Source organism: Staurois parvus, unplaced genomic scaffold, assembly GCF_062004578.1.
Source record: "Staurois parvus isolate SC_StPar_1 unplaced genomic scaffold, SC_StPar_1.0 ptg000081l, whole genome shotgun sequence".
NCBI classification, from domain to species: domain Eukaryota; kingdom Metazoa; phylum Chordata; class Amphibia; order Anura; family Ranidae; genus Staurois; species Staurois parvus.
This window is the reverse complement of record NW_028317877.1, coordinates 3,892,142-3,911,607: the sequence shown is the minus strand read 5'-3', so window position 1 is coordinate 3,911,607 and position 19,466 is coordinate 3,892,142. Positions and strand designations below refer to the sequence as shown.

The window sequence follows — 19,466 nt, the reverse complement described above, 5'->3', positions numbered from 1 at the left end:
TATTGGGGTACCACATGTGTGAGACTTTTTGGGAGCCTTAAATCCAATGACCACTTTGAAAGCCTGAAGGTGCGAAACTTCCTCATTTCACTTCCTGACTACCTATCACAGTTTTAGAGGCCCTGCAATGCCAAGGTAGCACCAACCCCCCCCCCCCCCCCAATGACCCTTTTTTGGAAGTTCGACATCCCAAGGAATTTAAAAAGAGGCATGGTGAGTATTTTGCAGATCTAATTTTTAAAAAATTAAAAAAGCAATCATTTCTCTTTCTCTCTGTCTGCATTCTTGCAGCCATTGAAAGCTACTGAGTGAGCTGTGATTGGTCATAGCTTGTCACATGGTACAAGGCTGTTGTGAATAGCCTTGTACCATGTGACCTCTGATCATTCACAGATTTCACACGTAGTAAGCAATGATGTCACAAGCGACATCTTGCTTACTACTTTGCATGTGATCACTGATTGGCCAATCAGCGATCACATGATCGGGACCTCGTACAGAGGTCCCGTCCGACGATCGGCATTTCACTGTGTCCGGAGGACACAGCGGGCACCGGATCGCGGTGCTGCGCACTCCCAGGAGGCGCGCATAAGCAGGGTGCGAGGAGGCCGTTTATAAACGGCCACCCAACCCTGCAGTGCCACCGTCCGACCGTTTATATACAACGGCCGGATGGGAGGTGGTTAAAAAAATCAGACTTTGATAAAAGAAAAGACTTGCCCATCAAGTCTAACTAATTTGTTTTACTCTTTATCCCTTTCAGGTTAGTGACTTTACCTGGAGCCATGATGGCACACAAGCTTTGATCTCGTACCGCGACGGATTCGTGCTTGTCGGTTCAGTGAGTGGACAGAGGCATTGGTCATCAGAGATAAATTTAGAGAGTCAAATAACCTGTGGGATCTGGACACCAGATGATCAACAGGTAAGCAATATGTTTATTTTATTTAATATTTATTTTCTCTTCTTTTCTGACCAACCTAAATACACATTTACCCTGGGTTCACATATATGCGGTACGGTATATCACATGTGATTTGCACGGGAACCGTACCGTATTCCTGTTCAAATCACATGCGATTTGTGTGCGGTGCGATTGGAGCCATACATTTTGTATGGTTCTAATCGCACCGCACCCGCACCAAAAAGGCACAGGACCCTTTTTTTGGTCCACACTAGAATCGGATCGCATGGGTATTCACACCTATGCGATATGATTCTGCACATCGCACCGTGTTTTGCGGATTGCTTTCGGGGTGTTGTTAACTTGACATAAACACCTGCAGTGGGTCGCATGAACGGGGTGCTATTCTGATGCAGTGCGGAATTAGCATGGAAAACGCTGCAATTTCCACACCGCATCAGTGTGAACCAGGTTAATGTGCACCTGCTGGCCTTATTACAATTGCTTTTTGCAGTATGTAAATGATGTAACGTGAACTTTGGCAAATGACATTATCCACCACCATTAAAGGAGCTTCTGTATTCTGCAGGGGGAGTTCTCACCTTCACGATCTGTGTGTTCTAATTGAAAGTCTCTCTGGCATCCAAACAAGACTGACAAATCAGTATTTAGTATATTGACCCTTTTAATTCTACTTTGAGCCCTACCACTTTTTTTTTTGTCTGCTTTGAGACAGGGCTCACATAATAGGAAGTCATTGCTATAGTAACTGGAATGTTTACATAAACAGAGACTTGGCTGTCCATTAGTCAGGAAACACAAGAAAGAAAATTGCATTATAGGAGCAGAATCTCTTGGTTACTAAAGTGGTGGTCTGTGTGGTTAATCTATGTGCAGCTAAGAGAGGAGCTTGTAAGTGTGTGTACAATATATATTCTTAATATGATGCATTTTTTTATAGAGACGAACACTGGGATGCAAGTGTCGGAGGCTTAGATACCTCCTAAATTGGTGAAATTTCAGGGGAAATTTGTTTCCTTTTGAAAGGATGTTTTTATAGGTTTCTGGCCTAACTATCTATATGGTTATGCTATAAGAGAAAGCAACAGACTTGCAATCCTTAGAGAAGAAATAGCCTATGCTGGCCTGCAGAGAGAGATTGTGGTGGCAGTTTGTAAGTACAAAGCTATTGTTTTGCAGAGCTGGACAAAAGGCACACTTCCCTGTAAGAGAGGGATACGGAACCATATAGAAATGGACATAGAGGCTAAGATTTATTTTAATGCATTTTTTTTACTAGTGGAAATGCTGCCCAAATTTGGTGGTGGGAATGCAGTAAACCCTGGTTGCATAGTTAATCTCATCGCATTGGCCCTTTAAGAGTTTCAGAAGCCAGGAGGTGGGGCGGGGTTTTAGGGTCATGTGACCACTGTGATTCGCCATCATGGCGGTCACATGATCGGAAAAGGTCCCGATCGAAAGGGGAGATCAGGACCTTTACAGGAGTCGTCAACATATGTGCTATCAGCACATATATGTATTTTCTAATTGCGCCCAAATATGCTGCTGCTCGGCGTCAAGGCCCAGATGCCGAGAGGCCGCATATCTGTGTGCGATCGGCTTCAAGGGGTTAAAGGAGAAGTACAGCCAATGCTCGCTTGGCTGTGCTTCTCCTGTGGATAACAGGATTTCAGTTAATTTTACACTGCTGTGACCCACTTTCAATTGATGGCGGGCTAAAATCCACTTTCAGCTGGCAACACTCAGCCGATCCAGGCTGGGGAAAGATCCTGACTTTAAAGTTGCAATCAACCCAGATCCCTAGACTGGCACCCAGCTCAGACTCTCAGGAATTCGCTGAGAACCTGAGTCAGCTGCTCCCGCCCTCTCCATAGTCCAGTGCTCCAGTGAGCCTGGGGGGTGGGGGAGCAGATAAGAGCAGAGAACGGTGACTGAGTGTCACCAGCAATCTGATCACTGAGAACTGAGCGGTCAGTGGTCTTTGATTGATCATTTGTCACTCTTAGGGCTCATGTAGGACTTCAAAGAATGTCTCCTGTCTTTTTTCACACTACAGCTTTTTTTTTTTGTGAATGGGTAGCGTTACCATGTACCCCATACTCATTCATGTGGGGGGGGGAGTGGCATCTGGGGGCCCCCTTGCTAAAGGGCGCTTCCAGATTCCAATAAGCCCCCCGCCCGCAGACCCCCACAACCACAGCCCAGGGTTGTGGGGAAGAGGCCCTTGTCCCCATCAACATGGGGACAAGGTGCGTTGGGTGGGGGGAGGCCCCTCCACCCCAAAGAACCCCCCCATGTTGAGGGCATGTGGCCTGGTATGGTTCAGGGCTCACTCGCCCCGCCCCCTCTCCTGACCTGCCGGGCTGCATGCTCGGATAAGGGTCTGGTATGGATTTTGGGGTGGAACCCCACGACATTTTTTTTTTTTTATTTTGCCGTGGGGCCTCCCCTCAAAATCCATACCAGCCCGGAGGGCTTGTTATGGATGGGAGAGGGGGACCCCACGCGGTTTTTTGTTATTTTTTAATTTCCGGCAATTCTTTCTTTTACATTCAGCTGTCAGTGCTTGACTTGATAAAATAACTTGTGCGATATTTTAGTAGCCTTTTTTAGTGAATTTACTATTTTTCAGTGCATTCTGGGCATTTGGGAGGGTCTCCTGAGGTTATCTTTTAAAAGCGCTTCTAAACGCAAACGTGCATAAATGCGGTAGATAAACGCAGCTAAACTGACGTTTTTAACCTACGTTTTCTAGCAGTCAATTTCCAGCCATCAGGAGAGTTTTTCAAACACCCTGTGTACATGAGCCCTTAGGGACAGCAAGGGACAGATGCAGCATCGGACCGATACTGCATCCACCTAGAAAAGTATGTTTTTTTTAAAAAAAAAAACAAAAAAAAAACCTCAACTTCTTTTTTAAATATGCAGACATTGGGCAGGAATACAGGCGGACTGTTGTTTCCCACCAATAGGTTCCATGTACACGGGACACTTCTGAATGATGGAAACTGACTGCTTGAAAATGTGGTAAAGTGGTAAATTATTAACTTACTGTTAACAGACTGTTTCAGAGAAATACAGAGAGTAGAGGCAGAGAGAGCAGTATGTGTTGAGATTAGCTTAGGTGTAAATGGTCATTAACATATCTTTTGTTTCCAAGGGTGGGAGAGGTCTGAGGTGTGAATTGGCCAGTTCAATGTGTGACAAGCTTGGTAGGAACATCCTGTGTTCAGTGTTTTGTCTATTTGAGTACCTTGAAAATGCTTTGCATGCATTTTTCATGATGAAAAATGTCTCTGGACAGCATCAGGAAATGGAAGAGTTAAAAAAAAATTTAAATTCATACGCATATAAACACGATTTGCGTTTTGTGTTTGAAACGCTGATAAAATCGACTGCTGAACGCAAGTTTTCTGCGTTGAAAAAAAAACTACTGTAAACTCAAATGCCTGTAAACGACTGTAAACGAAGATGTGTACATGGACACATAGGAAAACATTAGGGTGTGTTCAGGGGCTGCTGAAAAAAACGCTGAACAGCTCCTAAACGTGAGTTTATCAGCTGCAGTGTACATGAGCCCATACTTGTATGAAATACAAAGCATTAGAGGAGAGACCTTCCCCACAGTCACTTCACACCCTTTTGCTCTTCAGTTTTCCTGCTGTCGGCTCTTTGCCCCTAAGCATACTGATTTTAAGGCTCACTAACCTTTAAACATATTTCACATTTGTGCCTGTTGGTGCTCGTTCACACGGGCGGCTGGTGGATGATAAAAGCAGGTGGTTGAGCCACGTACGTAAACAAAACAAAGCAGCTACTCAGGACTGTACCTATGCCATTGCTGCAATGCTTTGCCACAGTGACAAATTGTAAGGCCAGTTGCAGGTGGTACTGCTGCCGAGCGGGATCCATTCAAGTTAATAGATTAACAAATCCAAAGCAAGAATTGTTGAAATTATTGAAACATACATAACACCCTTAAGGACCAGCCCCTTGAGAACATCATCTGAGACGAAACATGTAGGGATGGAGCCTGTGCTGACATTATTATGCTGCTGGACTGAGCAATGGCTGAGTTGTTTGTTTTGCTTGTATACTCTGCTGCTTAATGTGAGTACCTCTCTTTGTTGCTAATAAAATGCTAAAATGTTTTTACACTATGGACACATGTTTGTTTCCTTTGGTGTATTCCTGACACATGCTGAGTGGAGGTAATGACTGCCTCTGTATTCTGTTAATCTCTGCTGGAATGTGGTGTGGTTCCCAATCATCCCAAGGCATTTGCGTTGTGTGTGAACTGACCTCTGAAGCCTTGAGGTATGCTCATCTGGTAAGAGGCTGTCATTTTATATATTGGTGGTGGAGTCACAAGGGATTTGAAAGAAGTTTATATCACTGGATCACAATTATACTGGGTATGTTGGACTTGTACAGTGGGGATCGAAAGTTTGGGCACCCCAGCTAAAAATTTGTATTAATGTGCATAAAGAAGCCAAGGAAAGATGGAAAAATCTCCAAAAGGCATCAAATTACAGATTAGACATTCTTATAATATGTCAACAAAAGTTAGATTTTATTTCCATCATTTACACTTTCAAAATAACAGAAAACAAAAAAATGGTGTCTGCAAAAGTTTGGGCACCCGGCAGAGTTAATATCTTGTACTGCCCCCTTTGGCAAGTATCACAGCTTGTAAACGCTTTTTGTAGCCAGCCAAGAGTCTTTCAATTCTTGTTTGAGGTATCTTTGCCCATTCTTCCTTACAAAAGTCTTCCACTTCTTTGAGATTTCTGGGCTGTCTGTCACGCACTGCTCTTTTAAGGTCTATCCATAGATTTTCAATTATGTTGAGGTCAGGAGATTGTGAAGGCCATGGCAAAACCTTCAGTTTACGCCTCTTGATGTAATCCCCCGTGGATTTCGAGGTGTGTTTAGGATCATTAGCCATTTGTAGAAGCCATCTTCTCTTTAACTTCAGCTTTTTCACAGATGGCATCAAGTTACCATCCAAAATTTGCTGAAATTTTATTGAATCCATTTTTCCTTCTACTCGTGAGATGTTCCCTGTGCCACTGGCTGCAACACAACCCCAAAGCATGATTGATCCAACCCCATGCTTAACAGTTGGACAGAGGTTCTTTTCATTAAATTCTGTGCCCCTTCTTCTCCAAACGTACCTTTGCTCATGCCGGCCAAAAAGTTCAATTTTAACCTCATCGGTCCACAGAACTTGTTTCCAAAATGCATCAGGCTTGTCTATATGTTCATTTGCAAAGTTCAAACGATGATTTTTGTGGTGAGGACGTAGAAGAGGTTTTCTTCTGATGACTCTTCCATGAAGACCATATTTGTACAAGTATCTCTTTATAGTGGAATAGTGTACCACAACTCCAGTGTCTGCCAGATCTTTCTGGAGGGATCGTGCAGTCAAACGTGGGTTTTGAATTGTTTTTCTCACAATCCTGCGAGCTGTTCTGTCTGATATTTTTCTTGGTCTTCCAGATGTTGCTTTAACTTCCACTGTTCCTGATGATTGCCATTTTTTAATTACATTCCGAACAGAGGATATTGACATCTGAAAACGCTTTGCTATCTTCTTATAGCCTTCTCCAGCTTTGTGAGCGTCAACTATTTTCAGTTTCAGTTTTCTAGACAACTGCTTAGAAGAACCCATGGTGCTGATTGTTGGGGCAAGGTCAGATGAGTCTGGGCATTTAAAACCTTTGAGATTGATATCACCTGGTCTTCCCAGACAATGATTGAGAACAATCCATGACACTGGCAGGTCTCAGCTTGGCAAAGGGGGCAGTGCATTCTATAAATTCTGCAGGGTGCCCAAACTTTTGCAGATGCCATTTTTTTGTTTTCTGTTATTTTGAAAGTGTAAATGATGGAAATAAAATCTAACTTTTGTTGACATATTATAAGAATGTCTAATCTGTAATTTGATGCCTTTTGGAGATTTTTCCATCTTTCCTTGGCTTCTTTATGCACATTAATACAAATTTTTAGCTGGGGTGCCCAAACTTTCGATCCCCACTGTATACACATTTTTACAATTAATGGTGTTATGAATGTTTTAATAATTTTAAATGTATAGCGCAACAAATTTAGCTTTTGGATGTATTACATCAACATCTACATTACAGTTGTATCTACGTGTTTTTGAGTGCTGCTGTACATTTATTTTCTCACGGTTATTATTTTATATATTTTGCACCAAACACAGATTTTTCTTTTATATTTAAGGAATAGGGCTGCTCCATATCCATCATGCAGTGCACATGGTTGTGGCATGGTGGTTCAGCATTATGAGGGTTAAAGCAGGCAGTGAGGCGGAGACATACAGTTGTGCGCAAAAGTTTGCATGCCCTGGCAGAAATCATGACATTTGGCATTGAGACTGAAAATATGAGTGATCATGCCAAAATACTGTCTAGAGATAGAGATCATATGAAGCCGTTTATTCTTGCATAATTGTTTGGCTCCTTTTTAAATCATAATGATAACAGAAACCAGCCAAATGGCCATTAGCAAACATTTACATACCCTGGATTGTTTGGCTTTGGTGTAGACACAGAAAGTGGCACAAACAGGTTAATATGGCAATTGAATTTTAATTTTCCACATCTGTGGCTTTTTATATTGCAGTTAGTGTCTGTGTATAAATAGTCAATGAATTTGTTAGGCCTCACGTGGATGCACTGAGCAGGCTAGACACTAAGCCATGGGGAGCAAAAAAGAACTGCCAAATGACCCGTGTAACAAGGTAGAGGAACTTTATAAAGATGTAAAAGGATATCAAAAGCCTTGAATATGTCAGCCAGTAATGTTCAATCACTAATTAAGAAGTGGAAAATTCAAATATTTTTTGATGCCAAGGTCAGGTAGACCACAAAAGGTTGCAGCCACAACTACCAGAGGAATTGTTCGGGATACAACGAAAAACCCACAGGTAACCTCAGGAAAAATACTGTACAGGTTGCTCAGGAAAAAGACAGTGTAGTTGTTTCAGAGAGCACAATATGATGATACTTGAACACAAATTAGCAGCATGGTCGAGTTGCCAGAAAGAAGCCTTTAGAGTGCCAGTGCCACAAAAAGCCTAGTTAAAATATGCCTGACAACGCTTTGACATGCCTCACAGCTTCTGGCACACTGTAATCTGGAGTGATGAGACCAAAATAGAGTTTTATGGTCACAACTATAAGTGCTATCTTTGAAGAGTAGTCAACAAGGTCTATAGCGACAGGAATACCATTCCCACTGTGAAGCATAGTTGTGCCTCACTGATATTTTGTGGGGGTGGACTCTAAAGGCACAAGGAACCTTGTGAAAATTGAGGACAAGATGAATGCAGCATGTTATCAGAAAATATTGGCAGACGATGTGCGTTCTTCTGTACGAAAGCTGTGCATGGGATGCTCTTGGACTGTCCAGCACGAAAATGACCCTAAGCACAATGTCAAGTTGACCCTCCAGTGGTTATAGCAGAAAAAGGTGAAGGTTCTGGTGTGGTCATCACAGTCTCCTGATCCTAATATCATAGAGTCATTCAGGGGAGATAACAAACCTGTGGTTCATGCAAGTTAACCAAAGACTTCGCTTGACCTGGAGGCATTTTGCTAAGATGAATGGGCAGCTATACCACCTGCAAGAATTTGAGGCCTCATAGACAACTATTACAAAAGACTGCACGCTGTCATTGATGCTAAAGGGGGCAAGAACTAAGGGGATGCAGACTTTTGAACAGGGGTTATTTCATTTGTTTACTTTTTGCCATGTTTTTATGATTGTGTCATTCTGTTATAACCTACAATTGAATATAAATCCCAATAAGAAATAAAAGAAATGTGTTTTGCCTGCTCACTCATATTTCCTTTAAAAATGGTACATACTATTACCAATTCTCCAAGGATATGCAAACTTTTGAGCATAACTGTATCATCATGGAGTGGTTCTTCTCCTCTGCTGCATCTGTCCGAGTTCTGTGATTGAAAAAAAGTACAAGTTCATCTACCAACGTAGCATAGTCTGCATTGAGTTAAAAAAAAGTCCCACTACTTGTTGTGCTCCTCTACCTAAACACTCACCTGACTTCTCCACTGATCCAGAGCTGTCCTGTCTGCAGCACCGCTGCTCCCACTTCTGTTCTCACAGGAGATGCTAAAAGAAGAGTGAGCCATGGGCTGTCAGTCAAACCCTGTTAGGAGGGAGCATGGGGCACAGCCAGCGGGACACCCATAGGAGAGAGGGGTGGAGAGTGCTGGTGGGGGACTGCTGAAGATGGGGTAAGCCGCCACTCCACTCCACCATCTTATCATTGGACAGAGAAGGTAAACATAACATTCTTGCATTTTAATAAAGAAAAAAAAAATAGCCTTTATTATCACTTTAGGTACATGCAAGCAGACCTGGGCGGTTTTGTAGAGCAATAGCTGTGTCTTTGAAACATATTGTATTTTCATTAGTTATGTTTTTGGAGTAATTATAACAGTGTTTAATTGGAAGTATGATTTTCACACTCTATGTGCTTGTTCTTTCATATGTTTGTACTAAATATAGAAGCTTGTTGATTAGCTGACAGAGTAAGCAAATGCTCAGTTTGTAGTCACTTTCTTTCTGATATTAGCAAGAAAGACAGTGTATTGTGAGCAACCTAGTGACCTAATGGTTAGCACTTCCGCCTGGCAGTACTAGGGTCGTCAGTTTCAAATCCCAACCATGGCACCACCTGCCTGGAGTTTGCATGTTCTCACTGTGCTTGCGTGGGTTTCCTCTGGGTACTCCAATTTCCTCCCACACTCCAAAGACATGCTGGTAGGCTAATTGGCTCCTGTCTAAGTTGGACCTAGTATGTGTAAATGTGAGTTTGGGACCTTCGTTGTAAGCTCCTTGAGGGTTAGGGACTGATGCGAATGTACAATATACGGTCAGACATCACTAAGCTGATCAATCACTGTTTTTGGTAGAAATTATATTTCTACATGGCAAATAATTTACTAGCAGGTGTAGTAGAGTAATAGAAATCCAACAGACCCAACAGTCATGACATACATGCTGCTGATTCTGTGTAATTGAATCACTAATTGAAAGGGGCATGTTCAAAATAATAGCAGTGTGGAGTTTTATTAGTGAGGTCATTCATTCTTTGAAAAACAGGTGGCAATTATTGCCCTTATTTAAGGAAGGAAGGAAGGCAGCAAATGTTGTACATGCTGGTTACAGTGCATTTCTCTCTGAAATTCTGGGGAAAATGGGTCATTGCAGACATTGTTCAGAAGCACAGCGTACCTTGATTAAAAAGTTGATTGGAGAGGGGAAAACATATAAAGAAGTGCAGAAAATGATAGGCTGCTCAGCTAAAATGATCGCAAATGCTTTAAAATGGCAACCAAAACATGAAAGACGTGGAAGAAAGCGAAAAACTACCATTCGAATGGATAGTAGATTAGCCAAAATGGCAAGGACTCAGCCAACAGTCAGCTCTAGGAAGATCAAAGAAGGTCTAAAGTTACCTGTGAGTACTGTTACAATTAGAAGACGCCTATGTGAAGCCAAGCTATCTGCAAGAAGCTCCTGCAAAGTCCTACTGTTGAAACAAAGACGTGCTGAAGAGGTTACAATTTGCCAAAGAGCACATTGACTGGCCTAAAGAGAAATGGGGCAACATTTTGTGGACTGATGAAAGTAAGATTGTTCTTTTTGGCTCTAGTGGCCGGAGACAGTTTGTCAGATGACCCCCAAACACTGAATTCAAGCCACAGTACACTGTGAAGACAGTGAAGCATGGTTGCGCAAGCATCATGATATGGGGATGTTTCTCATACTACGGTGTTGGGCCTATTTATCGCATACCAGGGATAATGGATCAGTTTGAATACATCAGAATACTTGAAGAGGTCATGCTGCCTTATGCTGAAGAGGAAATGCCCTTGAAATGGGTGTTCCAACAAGAGAACGACCCCAAACACACCAGTAAACGTGCAACATCTTGGTTCCAGACCAACAAGATTGACGTTATGGAGTGGCCAGCCCAATCCCCGGATCTTTATCCAATAGAAAACTTGTTGGGTGACATCAAAAATGCAGTTTCTGAGGCAAAACCAAGAAATAGAGAAGAACTGTGGAATGTAGTCCAATCATCCTGGGCTGGAATACCTGTTCACAGGTGCCAGAAGTTGGTTGACTCCATGCAACACAGATGTACAGCAGTTCTCAGAAACAGTGCTTATACAACTAAATATTCATTAAGTGATTCAAAGGAAAGCAAAATCTTCAAACATTTTTCAGTTTATATAGTGAATGTTTGAGTTTGTAAAGAAGAATACAAACACTGCTATTTTTTTGAACAGTCTAATCACATTTCTTCAATTTTTTTAGAGGAACAACACAAATTTGATATATTTTTCTTCATGTTTTGATTTGGAATAGAATGTGTAGTGTTCCCAATGCATTTGTGTGTATGGAAATAAAAGCTATTAGAAGGATTTTGAGCTTTATTCACTTTTTTCAACACACTGCTATTATTTTTAACACAACTGTATGTATGTAAAGCGCTACATAAATTGATGGTGCTATATAAGTACCTGTAATAAATAATAAATAAAAAATTGTTTTCTGTAAGTCTGCGGACTTAAATTTGCATTGTAAAACCTAGCAGCAAAGCAGCCCTATTACATAGCACTGCAAAGCAGGAAGCAGAGGCTGCATATATAAATACGGTGAAGGAAATAAGTATTTGATCCTCTGCTGATTTTGAGTGTTTGCCCACTCACAAAGGAATAATCAGTCTAAAAATCGAATGGTAGGTGTATTGTAACACTGAGAGACAGAATAGCAACAACAAATTCAAAAGAAATGCATGTCTAACAAATTATGCACTGATTTGCATGTTCATGAAGGAAATAAGTATTTCATCCCCTATCATTCAGCAGGATTTCTGGCTACCAGCTGTCTTTCATACAGGTAACAAGCTGAAATTGGAAGCAGTCTCTTAAAGGGAGTGCTGCCAATCTCATTTTGTTACCCGTATAAAAGACACCTGTCCACAGAAGAAATCAAACAATCAGATTCCAAACTCTCCACCATGGCAAAGACCAAAGAGCTGTCCAAGGATGTCAGGTACAAGATTATAGACCTACACAAGGCTGGACTGGGCTACAAAACTATCACCAAGCAGCTTGGTGAGAAGGTGACAACAGTTGGCGCAATCATTTGCAAATGGAAGAAACACAAAACAACTATCAGTCTCCCTATGTCTGGTGCACCATGCAAGATCTCACCTTGTGGAGTGTCAATGATCATGAGAACAGTGAGGAATCATCCCAGAACTACACGTGAGGATCTTGTCAATGATCTCCAGGCAGCTGGGACCACAGTCGCCAAGAAAACAATTGGTAACACACTACGCCAACAAGGATTGAAATCCTGTAGTGCCCACAAGGTCCCTCTGCTCAAGAAAGCACATGTCCAGGCCCGTCTGAAGTTTGCCACTGAACATCTGAATGATGCAGAGGAGGACTGGTTGAAAGTGTTGTGGTTAGATGAGGCCAAAATTGAGCTCTTTGGCATCAACTCAGCTCACCATGTTTGGAGGAGGAGGAATGCTGCCTATGACCCCAAGAACACCATCCCAACTGTCAAACATTGGTGGTGGAAACATTCTGCTTTGGGGGTGTTTTTCTGCTAAGTGGACAGGACAAATGCACCGCATCAAAGGGATGATGGATGGGGCAATGTACTGTCAAATCTTTGGTGAAAACCTTCTTCCCTAGCCAGGGCATTGAAAATGGGTCGTGAATGGGTATTCCAGCATGACAATGACCCAAAACACACGGCCAAGGCAACAAAGGAGTGGCTCAAGAAGAAGCACATTAAGGTCCTGGAGTGGACTAGCCAGTCTCCAGACCTTAATCCAAAATCTGCGGAGGGAGCTGAAAGTTCGAGCTGCCAAACGTCAGCCACCAAACCTTAATGACTTGGAGAGGATCTGCCAAGAGGAGTGGGCCAAAATCCCTCCTGAGATGTGTGCAAACATGGTAGCCAACTACAGGAAATGTCTGACCTCTGTGATTGCCAACAAGGGATTTGCCACCAAATACTAAATCATGTTTTGTGAAGGGGATCAAATACTTATTTCCCTCATGAACATGCAAATCAGTGCATAATTTGTTACACATGCATTTTTTTTTTAATTTTTTGTTGCTATTCTGTCTCTCAGTGTTACAATACACCTACCATTCGATTTTTAGACTGATCATTTCTTTGTCAGTGGGCAAACATTCAAAATCAACAGGGGATCAAATACTTATTTCCTTCAATGCATGGCTGCCCCCATGTACACATAGAATTACAAATTCTATATATTGAAATTAGTGGGATTGGGACCACTCTGTGCAATACCATTGCACAGAGCAGGTGAGTATAACATGTTTGTTATTTTAATTTTTGAAAAAACAATTGACTTTAGTAACACGTTCATTTCCCATGGTCAGTGAAGGAACTGAAGCTGAAAAGTTGTTGAATATCTCAACAATAGAATGATCTGAAATACAACTCAAAATCAACAGTTAAGAGAAGTTCATCTTTGTGACCATTTTATATTATACACATTCTTAGGGTGCAACTTGGAACATGGTCACCGTGTGCAGCGGTCCATCTGCCACCTTGCCAGAGGGATCTGTAGTTCTTAATAGAACACAAGTATGGTGACGTCACTGTACTTGTAGTCCATTGTAATTTATTGATACTTCCTGCAGCCCTGTGACTCTGTGTGAACCTGCGCTGGAGAGAGTCTGCAGAAGCCAGAGCATTGCACCCACAATCCATTTGCTTTTCAGGCTCCAATGCCAAACAATAATGAATGCACTTTAATTTATTAAGCAGTGTTTGTGTGTAGATAAATAATTTTTTTTTTTTTAGAATTTTAGGCAATTATATGGTTTTTGATGACCTACATGGGCTTCTTTATTGTTTAATTTAAGCAATAAACATCCAGTACATGCCAGAACAAGAAAACTGATAGCTGGCTACATAAAACATTTGGAGGCTGTGATTGTAGCCTGAGTGGGTTTTACAGAATAATGTGTGTATCTTTCTCTCCCCTCTCTCACTCTCTCTCTCTCTCCAAAATGTTTGCACCCTGTCATTCAGAAAGAGACTTGGAAAGAGAGCCTTTTCCTATGTTTTTTTTATCCTTGGCATCAACAAGTTCCCCCTCTCATGTGAAGTGGTTATTGAGGAACCAGAATTAATGGTGCATTGACGTACCTGTTCTGAGTCATTCTCTCTTCTTTGTTTTTCAAATACTGCATCTTATAAATTTGTGAACATGAGTACAGTATGCATCTGTTGAGGCCAACTGATGCAGTACGATGGAGTGAGAACGGTTAATAGTACGTCTATTTCTGGAATTGGCCATATGCTAGATACTGATATCTCAGGAGCGGTTATTAACCTAAATTTGCTCCCTGCCTCTAATTGTCAGAACATCATTAAATCCTGCTTGTCATCAGCCATCTGAATTATCTTCATATACACTCATTTAACTTGATTTCCCTTGGGAGGATTAAAAGCATATTTATCTGTACAAAACCGAAAAATTCTAAAGAGCTTTCTTTGTGTTACTAATGGGTTTCAGGTCATATGTACAGTAGACTGCTTAAGATATAGGGGGCTTGAAAATTGTGGATCGGCCTTTCTAAGCGGTTTCCCCATCAGGTACCTCCCTTTACTGCACCCTGCTGTATTTTACTGAAAAGAAGGGCAGGAATTGAACCTACCCCCCCCCCCAACCCTCCTTTTAACACACACACACACACACCATAGCTGTGATTGCTGCAAAGGTGATCTATATACCACAAAAAAAGAAAACATTAGCCTAGTGCTTTTGGTGTCATTGTAGGTACCGTACATGGAAAAATGGAACATGATGAATATGTTATATAAGAATAATTAAACATAGTTTGTTTGATTATAATACAGTTGTATAAAAATAGATTGTTCAATTGTTAGTCTGTCTGAAAGTAGCAAAACGTTGGGGTGCAATTAGTAAGCAATTAAATTTTAATTGACAAGCAGTCTTTTTTTTTTGGTTCTTATACGTCAGACCAAGATGAGTAATGGCTATTCAGAATAATTTGTTTATATCAGATCAGCAGTTTTAGGGAGCATTTTCAGTGCTGGTTCTGTTTGATGTGGAACAGTTATGTTTGGGCATCGGTGGCTGCATAATTTAGGAATCAGTCATTGGTCTAGGTCAGTGGTCTCCAAACTGCGGCCCAGGTGCCGGAGGCGGCCCTTTGCTTACTTTTATCTGGCCCTTGGGCACTATCCCTCCCACTGACAATAAAGATGGGGCATTGTCTATTCTCACTGACGTCGGGACATATTCTACTCCCAATGGCCACAGTTCGGCCCCCCTAAAGTCTGAAGGACCGTAAACTAGCCCTTTATTTCGAAAGTTTTAGACCCCTGGTCTAGGTGATCAGTTTTCAGGGTTAACTATATTGATAAGTTCGATTTTGGGTTAGGCAAGTCATAGATGATACAGTTTTCTTTTCTGCAACCACTATTTACAAGAAAGAAAATTGCTGAATTACCCTGTCAACACCGTCAGCGTTGATGGGAGAATCCCTTCCACAGGGCTCCCTGCCCGCAGAACACAATAATCCCTGCCAGTGGCTATAGACGCCGGCAGTAATCACATGTAAAAAAATCTGACAGGCTCTTAGTACTGAAGTCGATCAACTTGGGTATGGTACAACCAGCTTGCCCACAGATGGGTCAAATCTCAGCTGATCCCTGCTGTACCAGCAAAGATTCAATCCATCTATGGCTCCAGGAACATAAAATGGGTGTCAGGGAAAAATTAAAAAAAATTTATTCAGTACCTCTCTACATTACATGCACATTTCACCATGTTTTATCCCTTTAAAATTAGAACTGGTGCAGAAAAACATGTTGTGGTCTTGCTGCGCTGAAAACCCAATTATCCAATCATGTGCAAGCAAAAATCTTATTTTGTTTTATTTTATTTTCCTTGCAGGTGATTGGGTATTCTTTTCAAAGTGAATTTTCATCACATCTACTAAGCTAAGTGAAAGTTCCCTGCAAAGTGAATATGCGTATACTCTTTTAGTCAATCAATTCCAATGTGTGTAGGGAGAGAGCTCTTGGGAGATTGTTAACTTCATTAAAGGGAACAGAACCTCCAGGAAATGCCACTGCAAGAAGTTTGCAAGCCTGTTGCTGTTATAGGGCGTAATAACAACTTGCTATTCATTACAGGAACCTAGTATATTGAAAAAATAATGGCAGGATAAGCTCTAGAGGGGAAGGAGGAGGTTTTGGGGGTAAATGTGGCTTATACCTGGGAATATACTTTTAAGTTTGAGGATTTGTTGGAGCAGCAGTTCAGTTCAAATAGATTTTGTCAAAGCTATAATGCAGCATATCAAAAATTCTATTTTTTTAGGTATTAGTAATTAGGTACTTTAGTAACATTTACACCCTGAATATGGTGTAACATGTTACTAAGGGTCCTTTTACACGGGCATTCCGTTTTTTTCATCAGTTCAGTCAAATTTTTTCCAAGAAAAAAACGGATCGGTTTACATCAGTTTTTCATCAGTTTACATCTGTTTTTTGTTACATCCTTTACCAATGCAAAAATGGACCGTATGTCTGTTTACATCTGTTTTTCTTCCCTTACAGTTTTTTTTCACAGAAGAAAAATAGGGTCTTCTTCCGTTCAAAAAAACTGATATTAACGGGTGCAGACATTAATGGATGTAGACAGAAGATCAACCGTTTACATCTGCTATTCCAGGGCTCACAATTTCAAGTCCTGAGATACTAGCCAGGACTTGTTACTCGCCTCCAGTTGCCCTACCCTGCACCTCATTTAATTCTGCCTCTAAATACGCACTTGTACATTATCTCATGAAATGACACTATAAATGTTCTATGCAGAATGATGGACGGGAAATGGCAGGATGGAAAGGAAAGGAGGGAGGGGTGGAAGGAAGTTTTGGAGGGCTGGAAGGAAGAAAGGGATGGAAGGAAGGGTGAGAGGGAGGGTGGGATGGGTGGAAGGGAGGGGTGGGTGGAGAGAAGGAAGGGAGGAGTGGGTGCAGAGAAGGAAGTGAGGGGTGGAAGGGAGGTAGTGGTGGAAGGAACGGAGGGGTGGGTGGAAGGAAGGGAGGGGTGGAAGGAAGGGGCAGGTGGAAGGAAGGGAGGAGTGGGTGGAAGGAAGAAAGGGAGAGGTAGAAGGAAGGAAGGGGTGGGTGAAAGGAAGTGAGAGAGGGGTGTGTGGAAGGGAGGGAGGGAGGTTGGACTCACATGACTCAGTCAGAAGCATCATAGCTGTCAGTTGCTCTGTGTACAATTTCCCACTCACACATCCTCTGAAGCTGCATCAGCAACTAATATCGGGAGAGTGGTCACTGCATCCCGAGACGTTCTCGGCAGCCTGCCAGCATTTGAGAACTCCGGATGTGGATCTTCTGACTTCCTGATACTACAAGTTAGGTTGTGTCCAGGTCAAGAGTCCCACTGGCAATAAGAGGAGATGCACTGGTAACACCTTAAAAAACAGTTCTTCCTAATCTATGCCTTCCCCTGATTCAACTATGGCCGCATCTTTGAACAGGATCCAGGAGGAGGTAACACTGATAATAGTGATAGCCTGGCCTAGCCCAGGAAGGGCTTGTTACACCGACATAGTAAATCTGGCAGTGGATGCTCCTTGGACACTTCTGGTCCACCCAGACCTATTGGGTTCAATATTGTATCTTGATTTGCAGTCGCTCGGATTGAAGGCTTGGCTATTGAAGACCGGGTCTGAAAGGATCAGGGGGTCTTGGGTCCAGTTATCTCCACACAGTTGATTGCCGGGAAGCCAGCTTCAGGGAGCTTCCATTACAGGACTGGTAAATCTTACCTGCCTAGTTTGAAGCTAGGAAGCTGCTTCGAAGGAAATATGTGAGAGATATTCATCTTTTCTTCAGTCGGGAGGGGAATTGAAATTTGCCTTAAGTACCATTCGGCTTTATCCAATTGTTTCTAGAAACGTTGTTCTCGCTCCTTGATTCATACTTTGTGCAAGGTGTAACGCAGATAGTCCCGTCTGTCAGCACCTGTGGTAGTGAGCTCTTGTTAGTCCACAACTTGGGGTTCCCCAGGGTGCGGAGCCTAAGCCCCAGCCTGCTTCTTCACCAGAGCCCCTGATGGGGATGGACTTGCAGCAAGCTGGGACCAGGTTGCGGCCCCCAGGTATGCCCAGCTGAGGTTGAGGAGACCGCTCGCGGGAGCAGAGTATAAGGGAGGAGACAAACGGAATCCGATAGGCTAGCCGAAGTCAGGACAGGCAGAAAACAAGCAAGGTCAGAGAACGAAGCAGGGGTCGGTACACAAGTAGTCAATCTAGGATTCAGACAGTAGTAACACACACGAGCTCCGTCAACTAAGAAGTTGCTCAGGCAAAGTGGCCTAGTCTGAGCATGTCTTATATAGACAGGCAAACAAGGAGGCGGGCCAGGAAGTGATGGAAGGGAAGGGAATAAAACCCAGAGGATAGCAGATGGGGCCCATAGGTGAGCACAGATCAACCACACATGTGAAAGGAATCAGAAGCAGCAAGGAGGTAAGAATAAACAAACAAGAGGCTAACTTGTGACACCATCTGTCGGGCCAACCTTGTGTCCTTAGAACTTGATCTTGGCTGTCCTTGCAGAAGCCACTGTAAGGGACCGCCCGGCGGTACCACTAGCACTCCACTGATCGGATGTTCCCAGCGCACGGAGTCTAAGCCCCAGAGTACTTGTTCACCAGGGCCCCTGATGGTGGGGATGGACTTGGAGTACCCCAGGACCAGGTCGTGACTACTGAGGGCACCCGTCAGTGGTAGGGGTATTCGCCAGGGGCTCCCACGGGAGAGAGCCAGGTATGAGGAGGTCTGGAGACCCCGTAGAGAGGGACGGATGGATGGATGGATGGCTGAGCAGGAGCAGGGTCATACAAGCCGGGTCGGTAACTATGGGGACGGTGCGGTACAGAGCAGCGGGCAGAGAATAGTCGGGTCACACGCCAGGTCAGCAACAGCAGGTCAGATCCAATAGGGGGCATTCAGGAGAGAGGTCAGGCAAGCAAGGGTCAAGAACAGGAGAAAACAGCAAGGTCAGGGCACAATCCGGGTCAGCAACTTACTTCAAACAGGTTCACAGGATACAAGAGACCAAAAGGCACTGAATGACAGCTCAGGGCCGTTTAAATATCCCGCCCTGCGCTGTCATTGGTGCCAGGCGCGCGCCCGCGGTCACCACTGCGCATGCGCGAACCTGATTGCCGCGGTCGGCCAAGTCCCGGTGCTCGCGTACAGGGAGGTGTACTGCGCCTGCGCCGAGCCCAGCGGCGCGACGATCTCTGACATTGCCCCCCCCCTACGGGCAACCTCCGGATGCCCACCCGATCTCTCCACCACGGGTGATCACGAAGAAACTCTAGTCTAGTCTAGGTGCGTGGACATTATGAGCCGGTT

The 19,466-nt window shown here is 43.1% G+C and overlaps 1 protein-coding gene across 1 annotated transcript in view; it reads left to right on the top strand.

The window, feature by feature from the left end:
- TULP4 (TUB like protein 4) overlaps positions 1–19,466 on the top strand; it is a 219,326-nt gene that overhangs the window by 109,174 nt on the left and 90,686 nt on the right. Inside the window, exon 4 of the mRNA XM_089669724.1 lies at positions 764–925. Within this exon, the coding sequence (XP_089525850.1) occupies positions 764–925 (162 nt within the window). The remainder of the gene's footprint in view (positions 1–763; positions 926–19,466) is intronic.